This window comes from Labeo rohita, chromosome 13 (assembly GCF_022985175.1).
Source record: "Labeo rohita strain BAU-BD-2019 chromosome 13, IGBB_LRoh.1.0, whole genome shotgun sequence".
NCBI lineage: Eukaryota > Metazoa > Chordata > Actinopteri > Cypriniformes > Cyprinidae > Labeo > Labeo rohita.
This window is the reverse complement of record NC_066881.1, coordinates 18,262,390-18,283,943: the sequence shown is the minus strand read 5'-3', so window position 1 is coordinate 18,283,943 and position 21,554 is coordinate 18,262,390. Positions and strand designations below refer to the sequence as shown.

At 35.4% G+C, this 21,554-nt stretch overlaps 2 protein-coding genes across 2 annotated transcripts in view; one reads left to right on the top strand and one right to left on the bottom strand.

The window, feature by feature from the left end:
* Positions 1–176: 176 nt before the first annotated feature.
* On the bottom strand, positions 177–3,393 carry pcbd1 (pterin-4 alpha-carbinolamine dehydratase/dimerization cofactor of hepatocyte nuclear factor 1 alpha). The gene is made up of 4 exons (XM_051126170.1): positions 3,287–3,393; positions 1,934–2,065; positions 1,723–1,803; positions 177–651 (listed from the first exon to the last, which is right to left on the bottom strand). The coding sequence occupies exons 1-4, from the start codon at positions 3,287–3,289 to the stop codon at positions 559–561; spliced, it is 309 nt and encodes a 102-aa protein (XP_050982127.1). The 5' UTR covers positions 3,290–3,393; the 3' UTR covers positions 177–558.
* Positions 3,394–4,029: 636 nt separating this feature from the next.
* The window catches only part of si:dkey-192p21.6 (uncharacterized protein LOC565246 homolog), a 38,619-nt gene continuing 21,094 nt past the window's right edge, over positions 4,030–21,554 (top strand). Inside the window, exons 1-10 of the mRNA XM_051126409.1 lie at positions 4,030–4,078; positions 4,163–4,281; positions 4,368–4,462; positions 4,930–5,051; positions 6,085–6,203; positions 9,581–9,650; positions 10,136–10,202; positions 13,723–13,799; positions 19,697–19,773; positions 21,437–21,467. Coding sequence (XP_050982366.1) covers positions 4,203–4,281; positions 4,368–4,462; positions 4,930–5,051; positions 6,085–6,203; positions 9,581–9,650; positions 10,136–10,202; positions 13,723–13,799; positions 19,697–19,773; positions 21,437–21,467 — 737 coding nt within the window. The 5' untranslated portion in view covers positions 4,030–4,078; positions 4,163–4,202. The remainder of the gene's footprint in view (positions 4,079–4,162; positions 4,282–4,367; positions 4,463–4,929; positions 5,052–6,084; positions 6,204–9,580; positions 9,651–10,135; positions 10,203–13,722; positions 13,800–19,696; positions 19,774–21,436; positions 21,468–21,554) is intronic.

Here is a 21,554-nt window from a genome sequence, read left to right as displayed (position 1 = left end):
GGCTCTGCGTTCTTTTTTCTAATCTTCAGAGCTGCCGTTCACATTTTAAGTCCAAGACTATGCTTTTGTGTCATCATTAAATAAACAGTAGGTAAGTGCTTTGACAGATGACGCATTAATTTCACAATGCCAAAGTTGGGCATTATAATAGGATAATAAAATATTCAGGTCAAATATAAAGCAAATATTCAGTTTAATACAATTCACTGAGGCACTAACCATGTCATCGCTGGATCACATCAAATGAAAATAAAGGCACTATATATTGACTTTAAGCCACAGTAACACAGGTAATAGTGCTTGACCGGTCTCTTCAGTGTGCTAGCAATTCTCGTCTCTGACCTGTAGTACATTTATGTTAATGTAAAATGATGTATTTAGATGAAATTTCTCCTGACTGTTAATACTTATTGGGAAAAGATTAGGTGTAACAGGCAGACTACACACAGTCAAAACCGATATGGTGATAACTGTGGTAAATGAAGTTGCACAATATTTTTGGTCCAGTTTTACAGGCTACAGAGGTGGACTGACAGGATGTCAAGTGAGAGGGTCCACTCAGAGGACAGAGGCCTGATCTATAAAGGTTGCAAGGGTGATGTCACGCTGTGAAAGTCCTCCACATTCATGAGTACTGAGGGTGATCTGAACCTACCCGAGAGAGAACAGGTAGACAGGATACAGTCAATGTGAAATCAAAATTAACCACATTAATAGGAACCCCGGGTATTAAGACTTGTATGGCTTAATGTAACATAAATGATGTCTAGTAGAAAACCCACAAAGTCTACATTGTTTTATAAATATTTTGGAATATTGCCATTATTTCAATGACGTGAAGTGGCTGCTGGCGCTACCTGTTGCTATTTTTACTGCGACACAACTCAGAATACACAACTTGTAAAATAAAATAATGATACAATGCCACATTGTGCCGATTTTGGTTGTAATTTTCAGTCGAAGGTCAACAAGAGAAGTGATGTAAGTCTTTGCTGCTCTTGCTAACAATAAGAAGAGGAGAAAAGAATGGGAAGATGACTGTGGATGAATAAAACTTCCTAAATACCTGCGCCTTTGTTCTCTCCACTTTAGCCCTAATGTGTTTTAGGCTTTTAGTAGACCACAGCTACTGAAAGAGCCTACAAACAACACAGACAAGAAACGCTACATGCCATTCTGGCAGGATGTAAACATGCAGACGCTTCTCATGATGCCGCAGCCACTGAAGGAGTTTCTCAGCGTAAATTTCACTCGATATCCAGGGGCGTTTAGACTCCTTGTGGGGAAAAATAGATGGTACGGCATTTGGTTTAATCGTACGCTTATATCCATTGCCAATAGCTGTGGCCACTGTATCAGTATTTTATTTTCCTAGGTTTGTTGCAGTACAAAAAGCAAAAGGTAACACCAGTAGCTCACCAAGTGCAACCTTTTTAAGTCATAATGGCGCCCCCCATAGTCCAAAATATGTATAAAATAATGTGGATCAAACTGTCATGGGTTTTCTACTACATATTTCAGTAAGAGACATCATTTATGTTATATTAACCCATAACCCAAGTTTTAATACCCGGGGTTCCCTTTAAATATTAATCATCTATTAAAAAATATGTATATGTAAATGTATATTATATTTTAAAACTAAGCACAGTACTTTGCTCACAGTCATGACCACTAATGTATAAAAAAGTGGTACACTGATGAGCCATATTATCTATTTACCTTATTATACACATTAAACCATTCAGGGTGATGATCCATCTTCTCAGCTTGTAGTGCTACCCTGGACATGAACCCAAAAGCCTAAAGGGGAAAGAGCATGTCCTATGTTTGTGCATACAGTACATTAAAGTATGATGCAAACAGCATGTACATGAATTGTGAAGTATATAACTAGGCTTCGTCTATTTGGCAGTTTAACAGAGGTTATTACCTGGTTAAAGTCTTTGAAGTTGAACTCTTTGTAAATTGCATCCCTCCCCACCACCTCCACCCACTGAGCGTTCCTCATCATGGGCAGAAGGTGCTCCCTCTCCTCCATAGTAAGAGTCTGGATCTTCCCAGCCTGAGTGGTTAAAACAGTTCTCGTTAAAAAATACCCTACAATTCAATGTATGTGGGTTTTGTGTTCTTTGTAAGAATGTTACAAATCATGCCATCTCACAGATCGTACATACATCATTTACATATATTATTAAAATAATTATTATAATAATTTCAATGAACATACTTAAATATAATCATATTTGTTAGTAGAACAGATAATATTTGAACAGTTTTGCAAACACTCATACTCTTAGGCTCACTCATAGGCAACCATTCCAAAGGGGGATGTTTCAGAAAAAAGCACTGTGATTGGTTGTTTTGAACCCCATATGGAAACAATGATGACTTGCATTTTCAATTTTAAGAGCTTCCAGCATAGTTCTGTGGTGGTTGGAGTAATGAAATTCCTAACCTACTTAACTCTTCCCTTTTGCCCTTTTAGTTAAGATCACATGAGCTTTATACGTCTGTTAAAAGAAGACATTAAAATCCACATTTATAAAAAGGTAACTGACCTGAAAATATAAACATTTTATATAGGCTTATACTAAACTTTGTTATAAATTTTGTGCACGTGTAAATGAATGAAAGGGAAATTAGGTTGATTTGTGTCAGCGTTTTCTTTTGTACTATCCACACACTATTGTCCCTCACTGAACCATCAGTATATTGCGTCAGAGTGGCTGTGCAAACACATGTCAGTCATTATGAAGCACCAACACTGATAAAGCTGACTGACATCAACAGGTCTCTTAGCAACAGTCTAATCTGCCGAACTAATGCTACTGCACGAACAGACACGGCTCGAAAAGAAAGCCAAGTAAAACCATGAAAGCTTGTCGGTGATTGTTTTATTAAATGATTAACAGTGCGATATGTTAATGTCAACATGCGCACTATAGAATGTGCTTTTAATATCTACACAAACACTGCTATATGACAAAACCTTAAATCGGCAAAAAAAAAAAAAAAAAAAAAAAATCCTTACTCGATTGTATTTAAATTGTTAGTTAATAGAAATCGTATAATAGGACAATAAAACATCAGATTTTAAAAATAAATGTGAAAATAAAATAACTCCATACCTCTCTAACCAAGCAATTCCAATATATTTGAAGCATTTCGTTTGTGGCAATGTAATGCGTTTATTTGCAAATTTGAAAGTTATGCACAAAGTCGTTGTTAATCCACGTGCGATAAGAAAAATACATTTAAAAAGATTTGTATATGTTTTACTCACCATGTTTTGGTTGCACTGCGTGTAGCGCGTCTATGGTCTCGTGCAAGCAGCTGGATTTCAACCTGCGTCCAAAGCGCGATTTTACGAATCCTACTACGGTGAAGCGACGTCTTATGAATATTAATTACGTTGCGTGATTGTCGCTTTTAAAAGCCACCGGGTAACGTCAGCACGCATTATTGAATATTAACATATGGGCCCGCTTGCTGCTGCCCTGCCAAAAGCCTGAATAAAATAGGAGTGTGTGTTTGAAAATGAGATTCCAGACAGTGAGAGATTAAAGTCAACATGAATAAGATGGAAACAGATGGAAGGATTTATGCAGACTTCATGCAGATCGCCAATTGACAAAAACAAAACAATGACTTCTAATAGCAAGTGTCTGTTCAGGAAAAAGTGCTGTTTAACGTTAATATACCTCAATGAATGTGGCAAAACTGGGAAAAATATCCATCTTAAATGGAAAGGATTTATCCAGGGCCATACACACTTTAAGAAAATAACAGCACAGTTAAATGGATCTTTAACATGACAGATAGTACAAACTAATTTTCCCATTGTCTTTTGACTGTTCTCCTAAGATAAGATAATTTTGATCAAGATAAATTCTGTTTTTCCCTCTTCTAAATTTCTACACTAAATATATGTTTTGGATGCAAATCATTGTGACTTGCATGAATATAAAGTATCATCCTCATACTTACAAGCTGTTTTTAGCTCTTTATTCTTTTTATTATAGTTAAAAGCAGTTATACTTCCTATCTTTAGTCAGTCTTCTTGTGGTGTCTTCTGGTAATAAAGCTTTCCAGCACACCTCAGAGATAATTGTAATCAGATGTGCAGTGACCTTTGAGCCCTTTTTATTTTCATTTGCAGAAAAAGAAGAAAAAGAAATACAGCACAATTGGAAGTAACAATGAAGACAATCAATTTCATGCATGTTTTCTCTCTCTTCGCTCTTCTCTCAGCAGGGCTGTGTGAGAGACACCATGAAGGTAAGTCATAGGTATGACATTCAAGTTTTTAAAATATGCATAGATAAGCATATTCATAGAATACTGCAAACTTTGTCCTTTTTTAGATTACAAGCTGAAAATGGATGAGGCATTGCTCATATTCCATAGTGAACTTCCATACATCGTTAGTGTTGACTACACCTCAGATTACTGCTATAAGGTATTTAAAAATTGTTTTGTCTTGTTTCATTTTCCAATTAAAAAGAGAGAGAGGTTAAACTTAGAGGCATTAAATCCTTTCCTGACAGCACATGTGTACATCACAGAGACGTGACGTCTGCATTTACATCTGCAAGACGTATTTATTAGAGTGTTTGCTCATCTGCAATACGTGTATAGGACGTTTACTTTTAGATGTCAAATAGACGTTTATTAGATGTCTTTAAGATGTTTACGATTTAGAATGCATGTAAAAATCTTACAGACATCTGTCAGATGTTTCTACACAGCAGATAGTTTTCCAGATCATGTGATCTTTAACAGACATCTTGCAGATGTATGTGTGCTATCTGGGTTTATATAATATCTCATACAAACCTGTAGTGCCTGCTTGAATGGTCAAAATGCTTATAGTAAATTAATATTAAATAAATGCAATTAAATGCCAGCTTTCTACCTCTTCTACAGTGTCTTTATCAGCCCCTTGCCAGAGTTGGGAATGGGCAGAACAATATTTCTGTGGTGGTGAGCACACAATTCACACTGACTCTAAAAATCGCACGTGTGGATGGAAAAGACACTCTGTGCAAGTACGAATAACCCTGACTTAAATCCTAAATAATGATATTTTCTAACTGATATCTTTTCAGTAACCCTGTTTATAAATCAGGTGCAGAAGGACCTTACATAGACTAGATATATAGCCTTAATAGCAGCCAATTGCATTTGCAGTCACTGAGACTATTTATGACCATGTGTTTGAATGTGACCTGACTTTAGTGCTGCCCTTTGGAGAATACCTCACTGTGCATTGATCGCACTGCATTTTGGGGTTAACAGGCTGACACCGGAATAATGATAAAAAAGACCATTAAAACTTCAAAGCTTGGGGGCCTCTTGCAAACCCCAGCTGGGATGTTGGAATGAGGAAACCGTAGCAGTATTTACAAACAACCTGGGCCTCAAACAGTCATCAAGGTTTGGGCCGTTTTCAAATAGGTTGTCGAAGGTGTCTGATTTCATAAGACAAGTCACAGTATCTCTCCCGCCGTACGGCTGGGGTCTAGTCCTGGGCTTCTTTAAGATCGATACCGAGGTCCCTTTCCAGACCGAGCCATTATCGATTTACCTTCTCCCCCAAGAACGTGCTGGGCGCTATGTCATTCCCAGGTCGATCAATATAGGCTTATAGTGCACATTTTGGGGGATGAAAAAGGTGAAATGGGTTCAAAACCTGCAGTTGGTTCAGTTTCCCTCTAGATGGCCCCCTTCAGCCTCAGTAAGCCATTGTTTGTTTTCAACTCCATGCTGCTTCAATGAGACATTTATATACAATACAGTCATAAGATATGGGTGATGAACTATATAAATCAACTTGTTTTTTGGTAGACTACTTTAGGTAAACATTTGCATGACAGGTTACTTACATCAGTCAGCAAACAATTTATGGTTAACAAGAAAACAACAAATTCGTAAAACTGAAAATGTAAATAACATTTCATAAAAAGAGAACAGCCTTTAAACAAAACATTAAAAACTCAATAACCATCATCACAGCTATAACAACGTGATGGATGGATCAGTGTTTTATTACATGTTGATGACATTATTTCTCCTCCCTAGTCTGAGTCAGACATTTGAGGAAGCTGGCCATTATTCTCTCTGGATGACACAGTCCGGACCGGTGAATGATGTAAAATGTTCTCTCACCGTGGATAGGAGTCAGAATAACGTGTACCTGCGTAAGTATGCATGTTGTGTAATTAAAAACATTAAATAAGTCATCAAAAAGAAACGTATTGAGCTCCAAGTTCAGCAGGAAAGCGCTTCTCTCATATCCCAGGAGTCAGATGAGACTGTATTGATCTGCTAAACTGCTCGTTTCTTGAAAAAACGGCTCAAAGAAAAGCTTTTTCTGCCATGTTTGTTTTGAAAGATGCCCCGGGAGGGGAGCATTGTGGGAAATACATTAGAGGAGCGTGAAGGATTAAAGCATAATGGGGTTTTGAAAGCACCACGCTCCATAATGCGCCGTCTACTTTGCAATAGTGCAGATTATGTTGTAGATCAGACTTTTAAGGGCAAGTAGCCATTATCTGTCAGATATATGGCCAGTGTGACTAAACTCCCGGCTATATGATGAGCTTCCATTAGCCGGACTGGCTGGTGATTACACTCCAGCTCCAAAGGGCTCTCACAACTTAAGTGATGGTGCTAGTGATCAGCAGATATTAAGAAGAACTGATGAGGGGACTGTGAAAAAAAACAGCCTGTTTTCAATTGAATTGCACTGCCCAGAGTGATCACGTTAGTTGTTTTTTTGTTCCAGACTGATATTTTAAGGCTGTCTTGGTCTGAAAAATGGAAACCCTGACCTCAGCCTTGGGTTTGTGATGAACACAAGCCGTAATTTGTACAAACATACAGTAATTGGTTTGCTTAACCTTAAACTCTAATTAACATTTAGACTGAACTGTGCAAATTAGCTACTCTAATTTGCACAGTGTTGCTGATTTTCAACTTTTAGCAAGTAGTGTTACATAATTTAGTGTGAAATAAGAGTAGTTTACTGAGGATAATTAGACAGTGATGATCAGCATTTATTGTGTTAATTTTTTACTACAAATAAACAAATGGCAACAGTTGTCCTAAAAGTTTGTAAGGGTGGGTTTTCAAACATTTTTACGCCATCGACCTAAATGATGACCACTTCTTAAAATAAAAAGGAAGTTATATATTTTCAGGTTTACAGACCCATTTTACTGTGTGCATAAAATATTATGAGTGATATTGTAAAGATGGCACAGCTCTAAAATTATGTAATTAGCTTTCTTATTGTACTAAAGGCAATTGTATGTTGCAAGAATGAACCTTCATAACATCCAAATTATTTTTTAAAATTTCCTACTGTACTGTTTAATAGATTAAAGATTTTAATTAATGTACTGTTAAATGTTAAAAAATATTTTATTTATTTAAGCTAACATTGTAAGCCCTAAAACTTCAGTGCAAAAAAAAAAAATTAAAACAAACAACAACAAAAAACCAGCAAACTTTCATACCTCACAAAACGATATGCAGATTGTATTTATTTATTTACTGTTAAAACTTGGACTGTCAATAGATTAAACATTGATTAATGTAATTATTTTCAATAATAATAATAATAATAATAGTAATATCAAATTGTATTTAAAAAAATGAATGCAGTATTTTATTTAGGTTTGAAAGTAACTTTGAAAGTCTTCAGTCTGCATTTACTTGATCCAAGGTACAGCAAAAACAGTACAATTTTTAAATATTTAAAATAACTGTTTTCTATTTGAATGTATTTTATAATGTAATTTATTCCTGTGATTTCAAAGCTGCATTTTTAATATCATTACTCCAGTCACATGATCCTTCAGAAATCATTCTAATATTCTGATTTGCTGCTCAAAAAACATGTATTATTAATATTATTATGTTGAAAACAGCTCAGCAGAATTTTCTTTGATGAATAGAGAGTTCAGAAAAACAGTTTGAAATTGAAATATCTGAAATGGAAATCTTTTGTAACATTATAAATGTCTTTATCATCACCTTTGATCAAATTAAAGCATCCTTGCAAAATAATAATAAAAATATTTCTATAATTTATTTCCCAAAAAAAGAAAAAAAAAATACTGACTACAAGCTTTTGAATGGTATAGTGTATAATGTTACAAAAGCTTTTTATTTCAGATAAATGGTGATCTTTGGATCTTGCTATTTATCAAATAATCCTGAAAAAAAGCACTAAACTGTTTTAAATATTGACAATACTACTAATAAAAACATGTTTCTTGAACAGCAAATCAGTATATTAGAATGATTTCTGAAGGATCATGTAACACTGAAGACTGAAGTAATGATGCTGAAAATTTAGCTTTAATCACAGGAATAAATTACATTTTAAAATATATTCAAATAGAAAGCAGTTATTTTAAATAGTTAAAATATTTTACAATATTGCTGCTTTTACTGTATTGTGGATCAAATAAATGCATTAAAAAAAACATACTGTTAATATATATATGAACACCCCTGGATTAAAGTAGCTGTTTATTTTTAGTTGTTTTGTTCACTAGCAACCTATTAGTTTCTCTTGCCTCTTAAGTTAAAGGACATTTGAGGCATGACAAACATGACATACTTAAAGCCACTCTTAAGTGGGCACGGTGTTGGATGTATGCTGTGTTTATTTATCTCAGGGCTAGTTTGTCCAGGCTCCTGCACTCAGTCATCACTATAGTATCATCACAGCTTCACTGTTTCCTCTTGTGTCATCAAGTGTATTCACACTTTGATCAAATGGTCCTTTCTGTGTTTGTTTTTCCACAAAAGGTCTCCACTGTCCCACTGAAAAGTAATTGCTTGAGATCACAGGGTGCAACATGTCCATTTGATTAGCCATAATATTCTGTGTGAGGGCTTTTGTCCATGTTTTGATTATAAAAGATGATAAACGGTGGGCTTCTAATTTAGGCCTTATGTAAGCATTATGTAACCATGTTGAACTCAATTTAGTTTCATGGAAAGTGAAAAAAGTATATCAAACGCTCCAGTCTGATCTCGCCGTATACCCAAATTCAATAAAGACGTCTGTGCAGCTTCCAAAATACTTGGAATATGATGCATTTTTGCCTCCTGTTTTACACCTTCCCTTAAGCAGTCAGTATCATGGAGGACGGCCTCTGACAGCCGATATGATCCATTCCATCATGCACTGTGAAAATATTGCCTCTGTGCATGGCCTTATTGGAGACCCAAGGCTAGGGTTTCATAGATTGATTGTACGCCTATAGACTGGTTTCAGATTACATAAAAGGACACTGCTGGATTCTTGAGAGCTCCCTCGTGGCGCAGCATGGGTGACAGAGGCTGTTCAGAGCGAACGCTGAGAAAATTGTAGAAACTGAATGTTTGTAACCCTTTACTTTTTAATTACTGTAACAGAATAATTGCTGTTTTCAAAAAGCATTCACAGAAGCCTTATTGATAAATGATAAAAACAAGTTCTCCTTGTAATACCCACAAAAACAGCAGAAGTTGTGTTTATATAACCATTGCTCTTATGTATTTGATATTGATTCCTCAGCGCTGTTGGCGGCATTCTTGATTCTGGCTTCTATCGCTGTATTTTGGGCCTCTTTGCCTTATATACTCAGGTAACAATAGTACCTGTTTTCCTAATTACACTGCTGTTCAAAAGTTGTTTTTTTTAAAGAAATAAATACTGTTATTCAGCTAGGATGCATTAAATTAATCAAAAGAGACAGTAAAAACATTTATGCCATTGTATTGTACTTTCTTTTTGATAAAAATAATGAAAAAAATCACCTGTTCAACATTAATAACAATAAGAAATGTTTCTTGAGCATCAAAGCTGTGTATTAGGATCATATGACACTAAAGACTGAAATAATGGTTGCTGAAAATGTAGTGTTGACATTACAAGAATAAGTTACATTTTAAAATATACAGGTTTTTAAAATTGCAATATTATTATTTTAAAATATTACTGCTTTTATTGTATTTTTATCAAATAAATGCAGCCTTGGTGAGCAAAACAAACTTTTGAACAGTACTGTATGTAAACAAATATTTTCTAAAAGTTGTTTTCACAATGAAATATTGTTTTATACCACTACAGATGGAGCTTTCTGCAGAGGCTAAAAAATCATATCAGCTGCCGCGGGTCTCAAAACTCCATAGACATGGTGAGGGCAAAATTGTTCATACATTATACAATAGGACCAGATGTTATGCATCATGCACAGTGCATTTGTTTATGGTCAGTTCATAGCCATTGTAATCTGCAATTTCCAGGATGATCACATCTAAAAAGCAAACAGCTGATAGAGCTGTACAAGGAGCCTTGTAGAGGATATAGTTTAATTTTCTGAGATCTTGTTTGATTGTCCTGGTCTGAAAGTTTGATTAGCTTTGTCTGTGGCCTATCATCCAGTTGTTTGGAGAGCCAGAGCAGGAAGGGGGTAATGCTAATTCCTTTGTGATGGATCTAACTGCCATCACAAGACCATATGGTGAATGGGAACATATTTCTTTGGAAATGAGAGAAACCATTCATGCTTCTCAAACATTTACTAGACTGCTCATGCTCCACAAACATGGCCAAGGCAATGACTGATTTTGATCATTAATATATTTATAGTGTGCTCATTTGACAAACCGGTTGCTACCTGATCTCATGATAAAAACGTACCTGTGGGAACTTTTTCGCAAGCTGCAAAATACAGACCAATAAGTACATATCACTGCAGTTTCCAACAGAAATGAACACTAGAGGCGAGCACTTGTAATCGTTTCTGTAGACAGTTATGATTACAATTCCATATGCTTCGCTTTCTGGACGTAACTCACTTGCTCTGTAGCTCAGCCAGCTACAGATACTCTGAATGAAAGAGCTGAAAGATGACAGTTTTAAAAAAAAAAAGCTAAAATGGTTTCTTTGCGTTTTTACGTCACATTTGATTTTGTTCATACTATCGGATAGGTTTAGGTTAGGTGTCACAGAAAATGTCACAGAGCATTAGTGTTATACCGTCACTCGGTGGACATTTTAAGTTAGAACTGTGGTGACGTACAAAACCAGCATCACATAAAACATACCATAGGAGTAACAGTGCGATATGGATGTATGTCGGCACGGTTGTCATTCAGCAATTATTTGACTATATGACCAAAACAAATTCTATGTCATGTTTAACCACTATAGACACATCAGAACCAGCAGGGTTCAGGAGCACTGAACGGCCGCTGACACCCTGGAGCTCATATCTCTGAAAACGTCAAAGCAAATTTTAAAATAGACGTTATCTTTAACCTGCAAATTTTAAGTCTAAACAAGTACATTCGCATCTAAAAACTCTTACAACTACCTTCTATGACACAAAAAGATTATTATTCATAAAATTATAGCGGATTTGGGTGTCCTCCATAACACTTGGAGTAATAAGAAAGGTGAAACGGTTGGAGTTCTGACTAGAGGTCGACCGATGTATCGGTTTTGCCATAGTTGATTGGCGGAACTATCGGTATCTGCAAAAATCCATGCCGATAGTTTTTTCGGGTTGAGTCAGTTGCTGGAGCAGCTGAGAAAGTTCTCATTATACAGCAAAGTCCCTATAGTCTTTGTTATACAGCACCAAAGTGGCCTCTGACAGCACATGCAGTTTATTTAGACACCTGACACTGCGCGCTGCACAGAGCGGGACGCTTTAAAGGCAGATTTAAAACATGAACAATGAAACGGTCTGTACAGTATACTGTAGTGCATGTTTTCGTGCCATTATTAAATGATGAATTTGTTGACTAGATGCTGCATTAGTGGAGAAAGGACAGCAGTATACTTTTGTTCATTTGCTTGTCCTGTGCGTGTGATACCGGATAGCTGCGAGTTCTTCTAGACGCGGTGCTGCACTTTTGCCCCTTGTGTGACTAACATATTTTAATATTTTTATTAGATAATCACAAATGTTCTAGAATAGAAGCAGTTAAATTGTAAAAGTACACAATATCCATATGTATGTAATTTCAATACTGTGGCCAGGGGCGTTTGTAGGATTTTAAAACATCCAGGGCTAGTGTCAAAACATCAGGGGCTAGTGGTGGTGTGTGGGAGCTCACATCATGCTCACATAAGTGCTTGAACCTGGATCCTTCTAGGGGGTTCCGGAGGCATTAAACTGGGGGTTAAAGACCTTGTCACACTATAAGCAATAGTAAATAGTAATCACTGCAAATAACAAACATCAAAGTATTATAACAAAATTATAACATTACAAAAATATGTCAGACAAATAAAATAGTACATTTGAAAATGTATTTATAACTGTGACAAATATATAGTTGCATGCAAAAATAGGGCCCATTTTTTTCCCCCCAAATTCCGTTTTATTTTTTATTTTATTTTATTTTTTATTTTTTTCAAATTCTGTTTTCTTCTGTTTTTCATTTTTCTGGATTTCTTTTAATGATTACATTTAATTTTATTAATCAAAATGTAATTAATCGTGTGTAATTAATTGAAACCATGAATCTTATACAATTTACCATCAATTTATCAAAAGTTAAGAAAAATTACATGTTTAGGACCCTATAAAATGTTTTATTTTTTCTCACTTTACGTTTTATTGTTACTAAATATATTTTAGCATGTCTGTTTTTTTCTGGTTATCAAATGAAGGTATAAAATATTAATTTAATTAATCTTTTAATGAAAATTATATTTTATTTTTGACAAATAAAGGGGATTTACTATTAAAATTTAAAACGTGGAAGAAATATTGTGTGAAGAAGTTGCATACATTTTATAAATTAATAGCAGTAGTAGTAGTAATGGGCACGTACATTATACCAAACGATTAACAGAATTAAACCGAACTTTTACTTTGACGGGTCGCCATGAATACCTTTAACTTTCTGTGTGTATATTTGACGCTTGTTTTACTCAAATGAAACAGTGAAATGAAATCACTGCGAGCGTCCGCGCCATACATTCATAAAAAGACACGCAGAACACAAAGGATTCATATTTAAATAGTATTTTGTGACATAATATTTACAGATATGAGTCCATATCGCAACGTGATTTAAGTTCAATGACCAACTTTTGATTAATTTATTCAAACTTTAACAAATTCCGTGGAAATCGTAGGGCCATACAAAAAACATTCAGGGCTGGAGTAAAAACTTTCAGGGCTCGAGCCCCGAATGATTAGCCCTAGCGACGCCCCTGACTGTGGCCTTTGTGTAGATATTTAAAGATGGCCATCTTTAGCTTGACTGTTGATGTAATGGTAACACTTTACGTTATGAGTCCATTTGTAACATTAAGATTGATAAAAGCTGTAGAATAAAAGTACTGTTCCTTGTTAGAGTGTTAATTTCAGCATTTACTGATATGTTAACGTTAATGAACAATGAACTAACTGTAATGATCAATATATAATTAATATTAATATTAATATTCATTTACAAAGTATGGTTCATTAGGCTACTTTTTTAATATAGTAGAGCGCTATTCCTTTTTTTATCGGCATTAATCGCACAGTGTGGTCCAACCTGGTTATCAGTATCTGTAAAATCCAGTATCGGTCGACCGATAGTTCCAACATCACTAGATTATCGCACTCCTCCCAGCCAATCAGATTCGAGGACCAGAAAGAACTGTTGTATAAAGATATAAACTAAATGAACTTATTTTTGTTTTTTTAGGATGAGGCAAATGAACATTCTGTGGACAAAAGCAAATCAAAGTCATCAAGGCTGAAGTCACTGGACACATTTCGAGGGTAATGTACCTAAAATGACTTTTCAGTTACTTGGCCTAAAATGGTAACTCAATTTTGAACCAGTTGAACTCTCCAGATTCTATGAACTTATTAATACCTATCAATTGTCATTGGCTTGACGGCCGCATTCACTCAGAGAATGTATTGTGGGACTAAAGAGATTGTAAGGGGTCACAGGCTGGACATACACTCACTCGAGCCATTGTTTACAGAGGTCGCTCTAGGCATCATCTCTAATATATTTTGCCTCTGTGGAGGGAAACAGTGGATTGCTGTTGAGCAAGGGTGATGTGATTTAATCGAGAAGCCCAGTAGGGCTTGATAGTGGCTCGGGGGCAAACGCAGAAGCACGCCTCACCCGAAACAGGAAGCTGCTACGGTTTTGACCTCTCACTTCCCAGTAATTGATATAATAATACAAGCAGCATATCAGCACATATTCAGCAGGCTGTAGATCTGGAGCTGGAGAGGATATGACTTGCCAGATCAAGATTTGTGTAATGGATAATCCATGTGTGTTGCAAAAGTGCTTTTCAGATAGCAATCGCCAGTGGCAATTTGTACTATCAATGACAGTAAGAATAACAAGATTTTATGGTTCTTAGAATTGCCCGTCACCATAAGTTTTTTTTCTTTCCCCAGTCTCTTTATGTGAACTTTTAGCGCCATTCATAAATGCTCCATTCACATTAGTAATGATATTCCTTGTAAACCGCAGTGCTGTAAAAACAGATGTTCCCTCTCAGTCTATACCTGCTTTTACTCTTGGATATGAAACAGTCCATTTCCTTGTTAAGCCTAATGGTTTTATCAGTGTGGCCGGAGACTTTGCTTCTTTGTTTCAACGTTTCCTTCATTTCAGCCTAAGTATTCTGTAACTTTGAATATGACATAGACATCATCTCATACATATAGACTGAGAGGATGACATCACAGCTGGCTTGTCAGGTCCGTTGATTCATGATGCCGAGGTAATATTGGATTCTGCAACACATGCATGATATTTCACAAGAGCTTAGCAGCCATTGCGGGTCCAAAACAAAATCAACACTACAAAATACACATGAGACATGAGATTTGGCTATACACGGAACTTAATAATGTCAGTGGATGTCTTTGGCTCTTTGTAAGAATATCAACCTAGAGAAAGCCTGTAGTGTTGCAACTCCCTTCCTGTATAACATGAAATATGGCCTGTCCAGCAATGAGTCAAAACTTTTCACTGAAGACAGAAGCATCTGTCATCTGCCCACCGCCCTGGTGAAATTGTTGCGGCTACGGTTTTTCTCAGAGCTGAAGAACAGCGCCCTTAATTCATCAGTTGCCATCAACATGATATATAGCATAACTGTAGACTTTGTTTGCATTTTAATTTTTTAAAAGGTTTGGTTTTTAACCTCGCCAGCCAAAAGCCTGCAGCCAGTTTCTTCATATTTGTGATTACAAATTGACGTTGGTGGTTTTTTGATGATAAGTTATGCTAATAGCAAATGTACTTTAAAATGTACTCATTTAGTTAATATACCCTGTACCTTCCTAAGCAGGAACAAGCCGTTTTGTTAACATACAACTCTTTACTCTTCATAAAAAGTTTAGTTTTGTTCTTGGTGACTGGCATGAAGGGGATAGACAACCAAAAATCAAAGTTCTGTCATCATTTAATCACCTTCAACATGTTCCAAACTTATATAAATTTCTTTTTTCTGCTAAACACAAAAGAAGATATTTTGAAGGATGTGGGTAACCAGATAGTTGATGCTTCCCATTGACAGATTTTACTATATTATGATCATCATCTCTTTGGTTACATAATTTTATTTTTTGTTGAATTTTCATTTTTGGTTATTTTTTTTCTTCCGCTCTGGGAGTCTATGGCAGACTTTTCAACATTTAACATTCGCAGCCCTGCAGAGTTTGTTCCAAAACACATACCATGTAGTTTTCAAATAAACCTAAAGGACGTGATTAGCTGAATCAGGTGCGTTTAGTTAGGGTTGAATCTAAACTATGCAGCACTGTGGGAGTTTGACACCCCTGCTCTGGCGCCATCAACAGTTTAAATTTGCATGTTCGTATGTTAATGCTAATAACTTTTGAATGCTGAGTCGAATGCACACCAAAATTTTACATTCTTTAATTTTTAATAGTTCGAAAAATCTTTCGTCTGATTTTCACCAAAATTGGCTTAGATCATCTTCAGGCCACGGTGGCAAAAAGTTATGGAATTCAAGTAGATTAGTCGAACCTTTCTCGAAAAACATGCAAACAAATTTTATGAAGAGTATGCCGAAATGGATGCAAGGCTATATCTCCACAATGCTTTAGCATATATAGACCAAACTTGGTGTGTGTTATAATAACCATGACCTGAGGCAACCTGCACAGTTTTGGCACAGCGCCACCTAGTGTTCAGGAGATATGAAAAAGATGGAAAATGGTCTCTTTATATTCGTTGCGGCATGCCGAGTCAAACCATACCCAATTTTCCCCTGTCAGCCATTTTGGGCTTTTTAAAAATTTGTTGTAAAGTGCTATTTTTTAAATGCATTGGTGTATTGGTGTTGATATACGAAACTGTTATCATTTAACTCAACAACAAATTCAAAATGGAAAGGTCTGACATATTGACACCAAACTTTGTATGTGGCATTGTCACCTCGCACAGACCACGCAACATCAATTTGGTAGCAGTGCCACCTATTGGTTAAAAGTGATAAACCATTCATTGAAGCCATTAATAATGATATTTCAAAAATGCTAAAACTTTTGATTAAATTAGCCTGTTATAAAGACACTCAAAATATTTCTTGGGTCATGCCGAGAACATAGATACCAATTTTGCCATAGTTGTGGCCAAACTTATTGTTATTTAGTTATTTTCTTTAAAAACCTACTTTTTTAACTCCGCCTTGACTGTTTGTCTGATTTTCACCAAATTCAAATCAGATCGTCTTCAGACTGTGCTGACAAAAAGTTTGTGTCGATAAACAAAGCAGTTTTTGTATAGTGCCGCAACAAATTTGAGGCATGATGCCAAAATGACTCTGAGGCTGTATCTCTGCAAAGCTTTGAGATATTAACACCAAATTATGTGTGTGCCATTGTCACTGTACACAGAACACACCACATAGAATTGATAACAGTGCCACCTATTGGTTAAAAGTGATAACCCATTAAATCACATGACTGGTGGTTGTATTTATGATTTTTCAGTTATTTCGACCAAAATCATCTGCAGTTGATGCTTGCTACCTTACTTCTGCAGTGCTTGGCCCCGATAATTGCAGCTATATTTTGAATGTTAATCGCATTCCCATTGGCGATTTTAATAGTTTGACATATTTAGGTATTTCAATTTTACCTGCACTACACCGTAAAAAAATTCTGTAAATTTTATGGTAAAAAACTGGCAGCTGTGGTTGCCAGAATTTTACCGTAAAAATATGTTTGCAAAATTTTAGGTTTTACAGATTTAACTTAAATTTACATTTAAATACCGTAATTTCATTAACTGATGTAATGTTAATATATAACCTATTGAAGTACTAAAATCTGTTAAGTACCTTTGTAGTACACTGATACCCACTAAAAGCAGGTGGTGATGAGGAAGTCACATGATGAACCAAAGCTCATTACAAACAGCTTTTAAATACTAACATATATAGAAGGTGCCTGATCATGGTAACACACATGAAACTGAAATAATGCAATAAACATTCATTTAACAACATTATATGTAACATACAACCCTAATGCAAAAAACTGACAAGAAAAAACAAAAAATTCACTGTAAATTCTATGTTCTTTTTCACTTCCAAAAACTGGATACTGCCATAAAATTACATGTAATGTCCAATACAATTTTTCATTGTATATAGTAGGGGAACTTACCGTTAACCAATTAATAGGTTTTTACTGTAGCATTTTTGCAGTTATTTTTTACAGTGTAGTTTTATTTGATATCTCAAGCCTGTTACAGTGGAAATTGCAGTTTATATAATCACAGATGTGTTTATATACATTACAATTTACAAATTACGTAATTTAATTTGAGTGTAAAGGATTTATTTTAATGTTGCACTCCAAAGCACAGTAATTAGTCATATTGAAGTATTTAACTGTTACCTGTACTGGTTTCATTTGAAATCCCAGGCTTTTGCAGGGAAAACTGCAGTATATATTACTTACAAATGTGCCCATTCAGGGATTACAAAGAGTTATAGCTCTGGGATAAAATGACAATGATAAATATTCACTGGGAGTTCCTGCCAAAATAAATTTTTTACTTGTTAACAACAGTGGCTAATAAGAGGCAACACAAAGACACAACATTGTTTTAGTGTCTGTTGCAGTTTTTTAAAAACGTACAGGTTATGACAGAAAGACAAAGGAAGCTTAAAGCAATGAAATACTTAATTTGCCCTGGAAGTTTTTTTTAAGAGAGTAAAAGGCTCCCTAACACTGAGGGGTTTTTAATTAAAACGATTGGCTATAACATGCTATATTGCAAACATTGTCCCATAGTCTCATCTTGAAAATGACTTAACCTTTGTCATCGTTACTATGGATACTAATGGATGCAGTCGCAAAGTGTGCGTGAGAAAGAGTATGTGTGTAAAAGGAGAGAGAGAAGAAAGACAAAGACATGCTTACTTTAATAGCGCTCTTTAGAGGATGGCATGTGATTAAAATCTTGTATCAGCAGGTTAGGCCTAAAAGGAGCAGTAATGGTCTCTGTTCTGATCTCCTAATTGAATTTGGTGAGGAAAAATTTAGATTGTTTAGATAGAGCGAAGTTTATCTGAAGGTCCATACAGCGCTTTGGTTTCTCAGTATGTTCTTACACAAAGAAACCAAAGAGAACGCACTTCAACGCCGTGATCCGAGTGTTGTCAGTTTAATAGCTGAGGTGTTGTCTCAGGGTCTGGTCACAAAAATCAATTTCATGTCCACCGGTGTATTTATGCTGTATAGTGCAAACATGCATTTTCTGACGTGCAATAAAAAGCATCTCCCGCTGTTGCTAATTCAATGTAGTGTTCCATCATGCACAGTAAGTTGCAGCTTGGCTTCCTTGCGCTAAGTTACACGTCTACAATAAATTACAGTGGAGGGCTTTAGTCAGCACTTCTGGGTGAGGCGATTCAGAGGACAACCGTTCATTTCCTGAGTGATTCATAATGCTTAGGTTGCATTACCTTACACAGCATTTCGTCTCTGATATATAAAACAAATGCCACACCCTCTGGCCTTATGATCCATAATACTAATACAGTTTACCTCAGATGTGCAAGTGACAGTTGAGGTATCAAAGGATGCTGTAAAGATAATTTATCATTTTTATTTATTTCTTTGTACACTCTGGCCTTATGATCCATAATGCTGATAGAATTCACCTCAGATGTACAAGTGACAGCTGAGGTACCGAAGGATACTATAAAGATAATTTATCATTTTTATTTATTTATTTGTACACTCTGGTCTTATGATCCATAATACTGATAGAGTTCCATTAAATTAACAAATGACAGTTGAGGTACTAAAGGATATTGTAAAGATAGTTTATATTTTTTGTCACTTTTGATCAGTTTAATGGTTCCTTAATGAATATTAATGAAATTAATGAGTAGATTATTTTTTTAAAAACAAAACCTTACTAACCCAAAACCTTTGAATGGTAATGTATGTTGTAGGTTATAAATTGTAAGAATATTCTTAATGTCATTTGGTCAAAAAAAATGTAAAAAATGAAATGAAAAGAAGAATCAACAAGTCAAAGAGATCCTGACATATTTTCTCAAAATCTGTTGAAATTCTGTTTGTTAACAATATTAAGCATTAATAGATCTTTGGATCATATTTTCTTTAAAAAAAATTTTGTGTCATTATGATTACAGTTTCTCCCTGACAGTTATGGTATTTGTGAACTACGGTGGAGGTGGTTACTGGTTTTTTCATCATGCACCGTGGAATGGTGAGTTATTTTGCTGATTGGTTACATATATGATGATTTGAGATGATATCTCTAATTTATACTCTATACAGGGCTTCATATTGCAACTGAAGTGACTGCAAATGTATATATATATGCAGTTTTGTCAAATATCACCTCACAAGTTTTCTAATAACTCAGTCAAAAAGATTCACAAAACAGCTTAAATTTCGCTGGTGATTTAGTCATTTTAATCACTCAGTACGTAAATTATTTGAAGCCATTATTGAGTTCACAACCAACTATTTCCCTGAGTAATTTTTTTGCGTTTTTCTAGTTTGAAATGAATACGAATCATTCACTCACAAGTGCTTCTGAACATTTAGTCTTGTAATTTGTCAACTGAAATTATTTGGCTGCTCAATGTTTCATTTAAAAATTTGACATTTTCAGCTTTTGTTGTTTCTGGAGCCAAGTTAGAAATACACGTTTATATATGTGCCCTAAAGTTATTAAAGGAGAACTCCACTTCCAGAACAACAATTCACAATTTACTTACCCCCTTGTCATCCAAGATGTCTTTCTGTCTTCAGTCGTAAAGAAATTATGTTTTTTGTTCTTCACGAGTCGTCATTAAAGAGTTGTTCAAAATGAACGAATCGTTCAAGAATGACACATGGACGCGCATCCGAGAGCCTGTGCTACGTGAGCTTTTGTGCTTAAAAAGTATACATATTTTTATTTTTCGAAAAAAATGACAGATCGTTTCGCTAGATAAGACCCTTCTTCCTCGGCTGGGATTGTTTAGAGCCCTTTGAAGCTGCATTTAAACTACTTCTTTGAAGTTCAAAAATCGGAGGCACTTGAAGTCCATTATATGAAGAAAAATCCTGAAATGCTTTCCTCAAAAACCATAATTTCTTTATGACTGAAGATAGAAAGACATGAACATCTTGGATGACAAGGGAGTGAGTTAATTATTTGTGAATTGTTGTTCTGGAAGTGGACTTTAATTAGGCATTTTTAGATAAATACCACTGATTAGCTATATCCAGTAGGAAATAAAAGCTAAAATAATGCCTCATAAATCTTCTTGGACTACCAAAGACATAATTTACTGATATCTGATCCATACATTTAAAGTGCTGCTTTATCAAAGAGACACTTTAATTCAGCATGCATTTTATACTTTGCATCTACGGTATGACTTTTGGATGAACATCCTCAAAGGACGCAGATGAGAAGGGGTTGCATGTTAAATTTTAATGGGGGTCTATTACGAAGCACATCTCCTGGAGTATTCACAGATGAACTCAATTTAAGGCTCATAATGGCCTCTTCATCATATCAGCAGAATTGTATTGATCATAAGGGAAAGCAGATGGATTTTCATATTACTGTGAGGCCTCCTCTGTCATGGCTGTATGAGCATTTATAAATCATTTGCTGTCTGAAAATCGAAAAATAATGAGAAAACAATGTTTTTAGGGCCACACAATCTTTTATCATTAGTTACTACACTGAGTGACAGCATTTGTTTACAATTAATTGTGATTATGAGGATAAAACTGATTTTGCCAGTCATTCAGCAAGAAGATAATGCATTTCCTGCGTGTCAATCAAACAGCCAACTTTCCAGCAACTGACACATTCAGCAGATGTGTGTGTTCATGTGTGTGAATGTCTTTTTCCATGTACATTACAGGTCTCACAGTAGCTGATCTTGTGATGCCTTGGTGAGTTGCCAGCATGTACTTAATGAATCGATGGAGAATTATTACTTTCCATTTTTGAGATTAATATGGAAAAGAGTGCGACTTCAG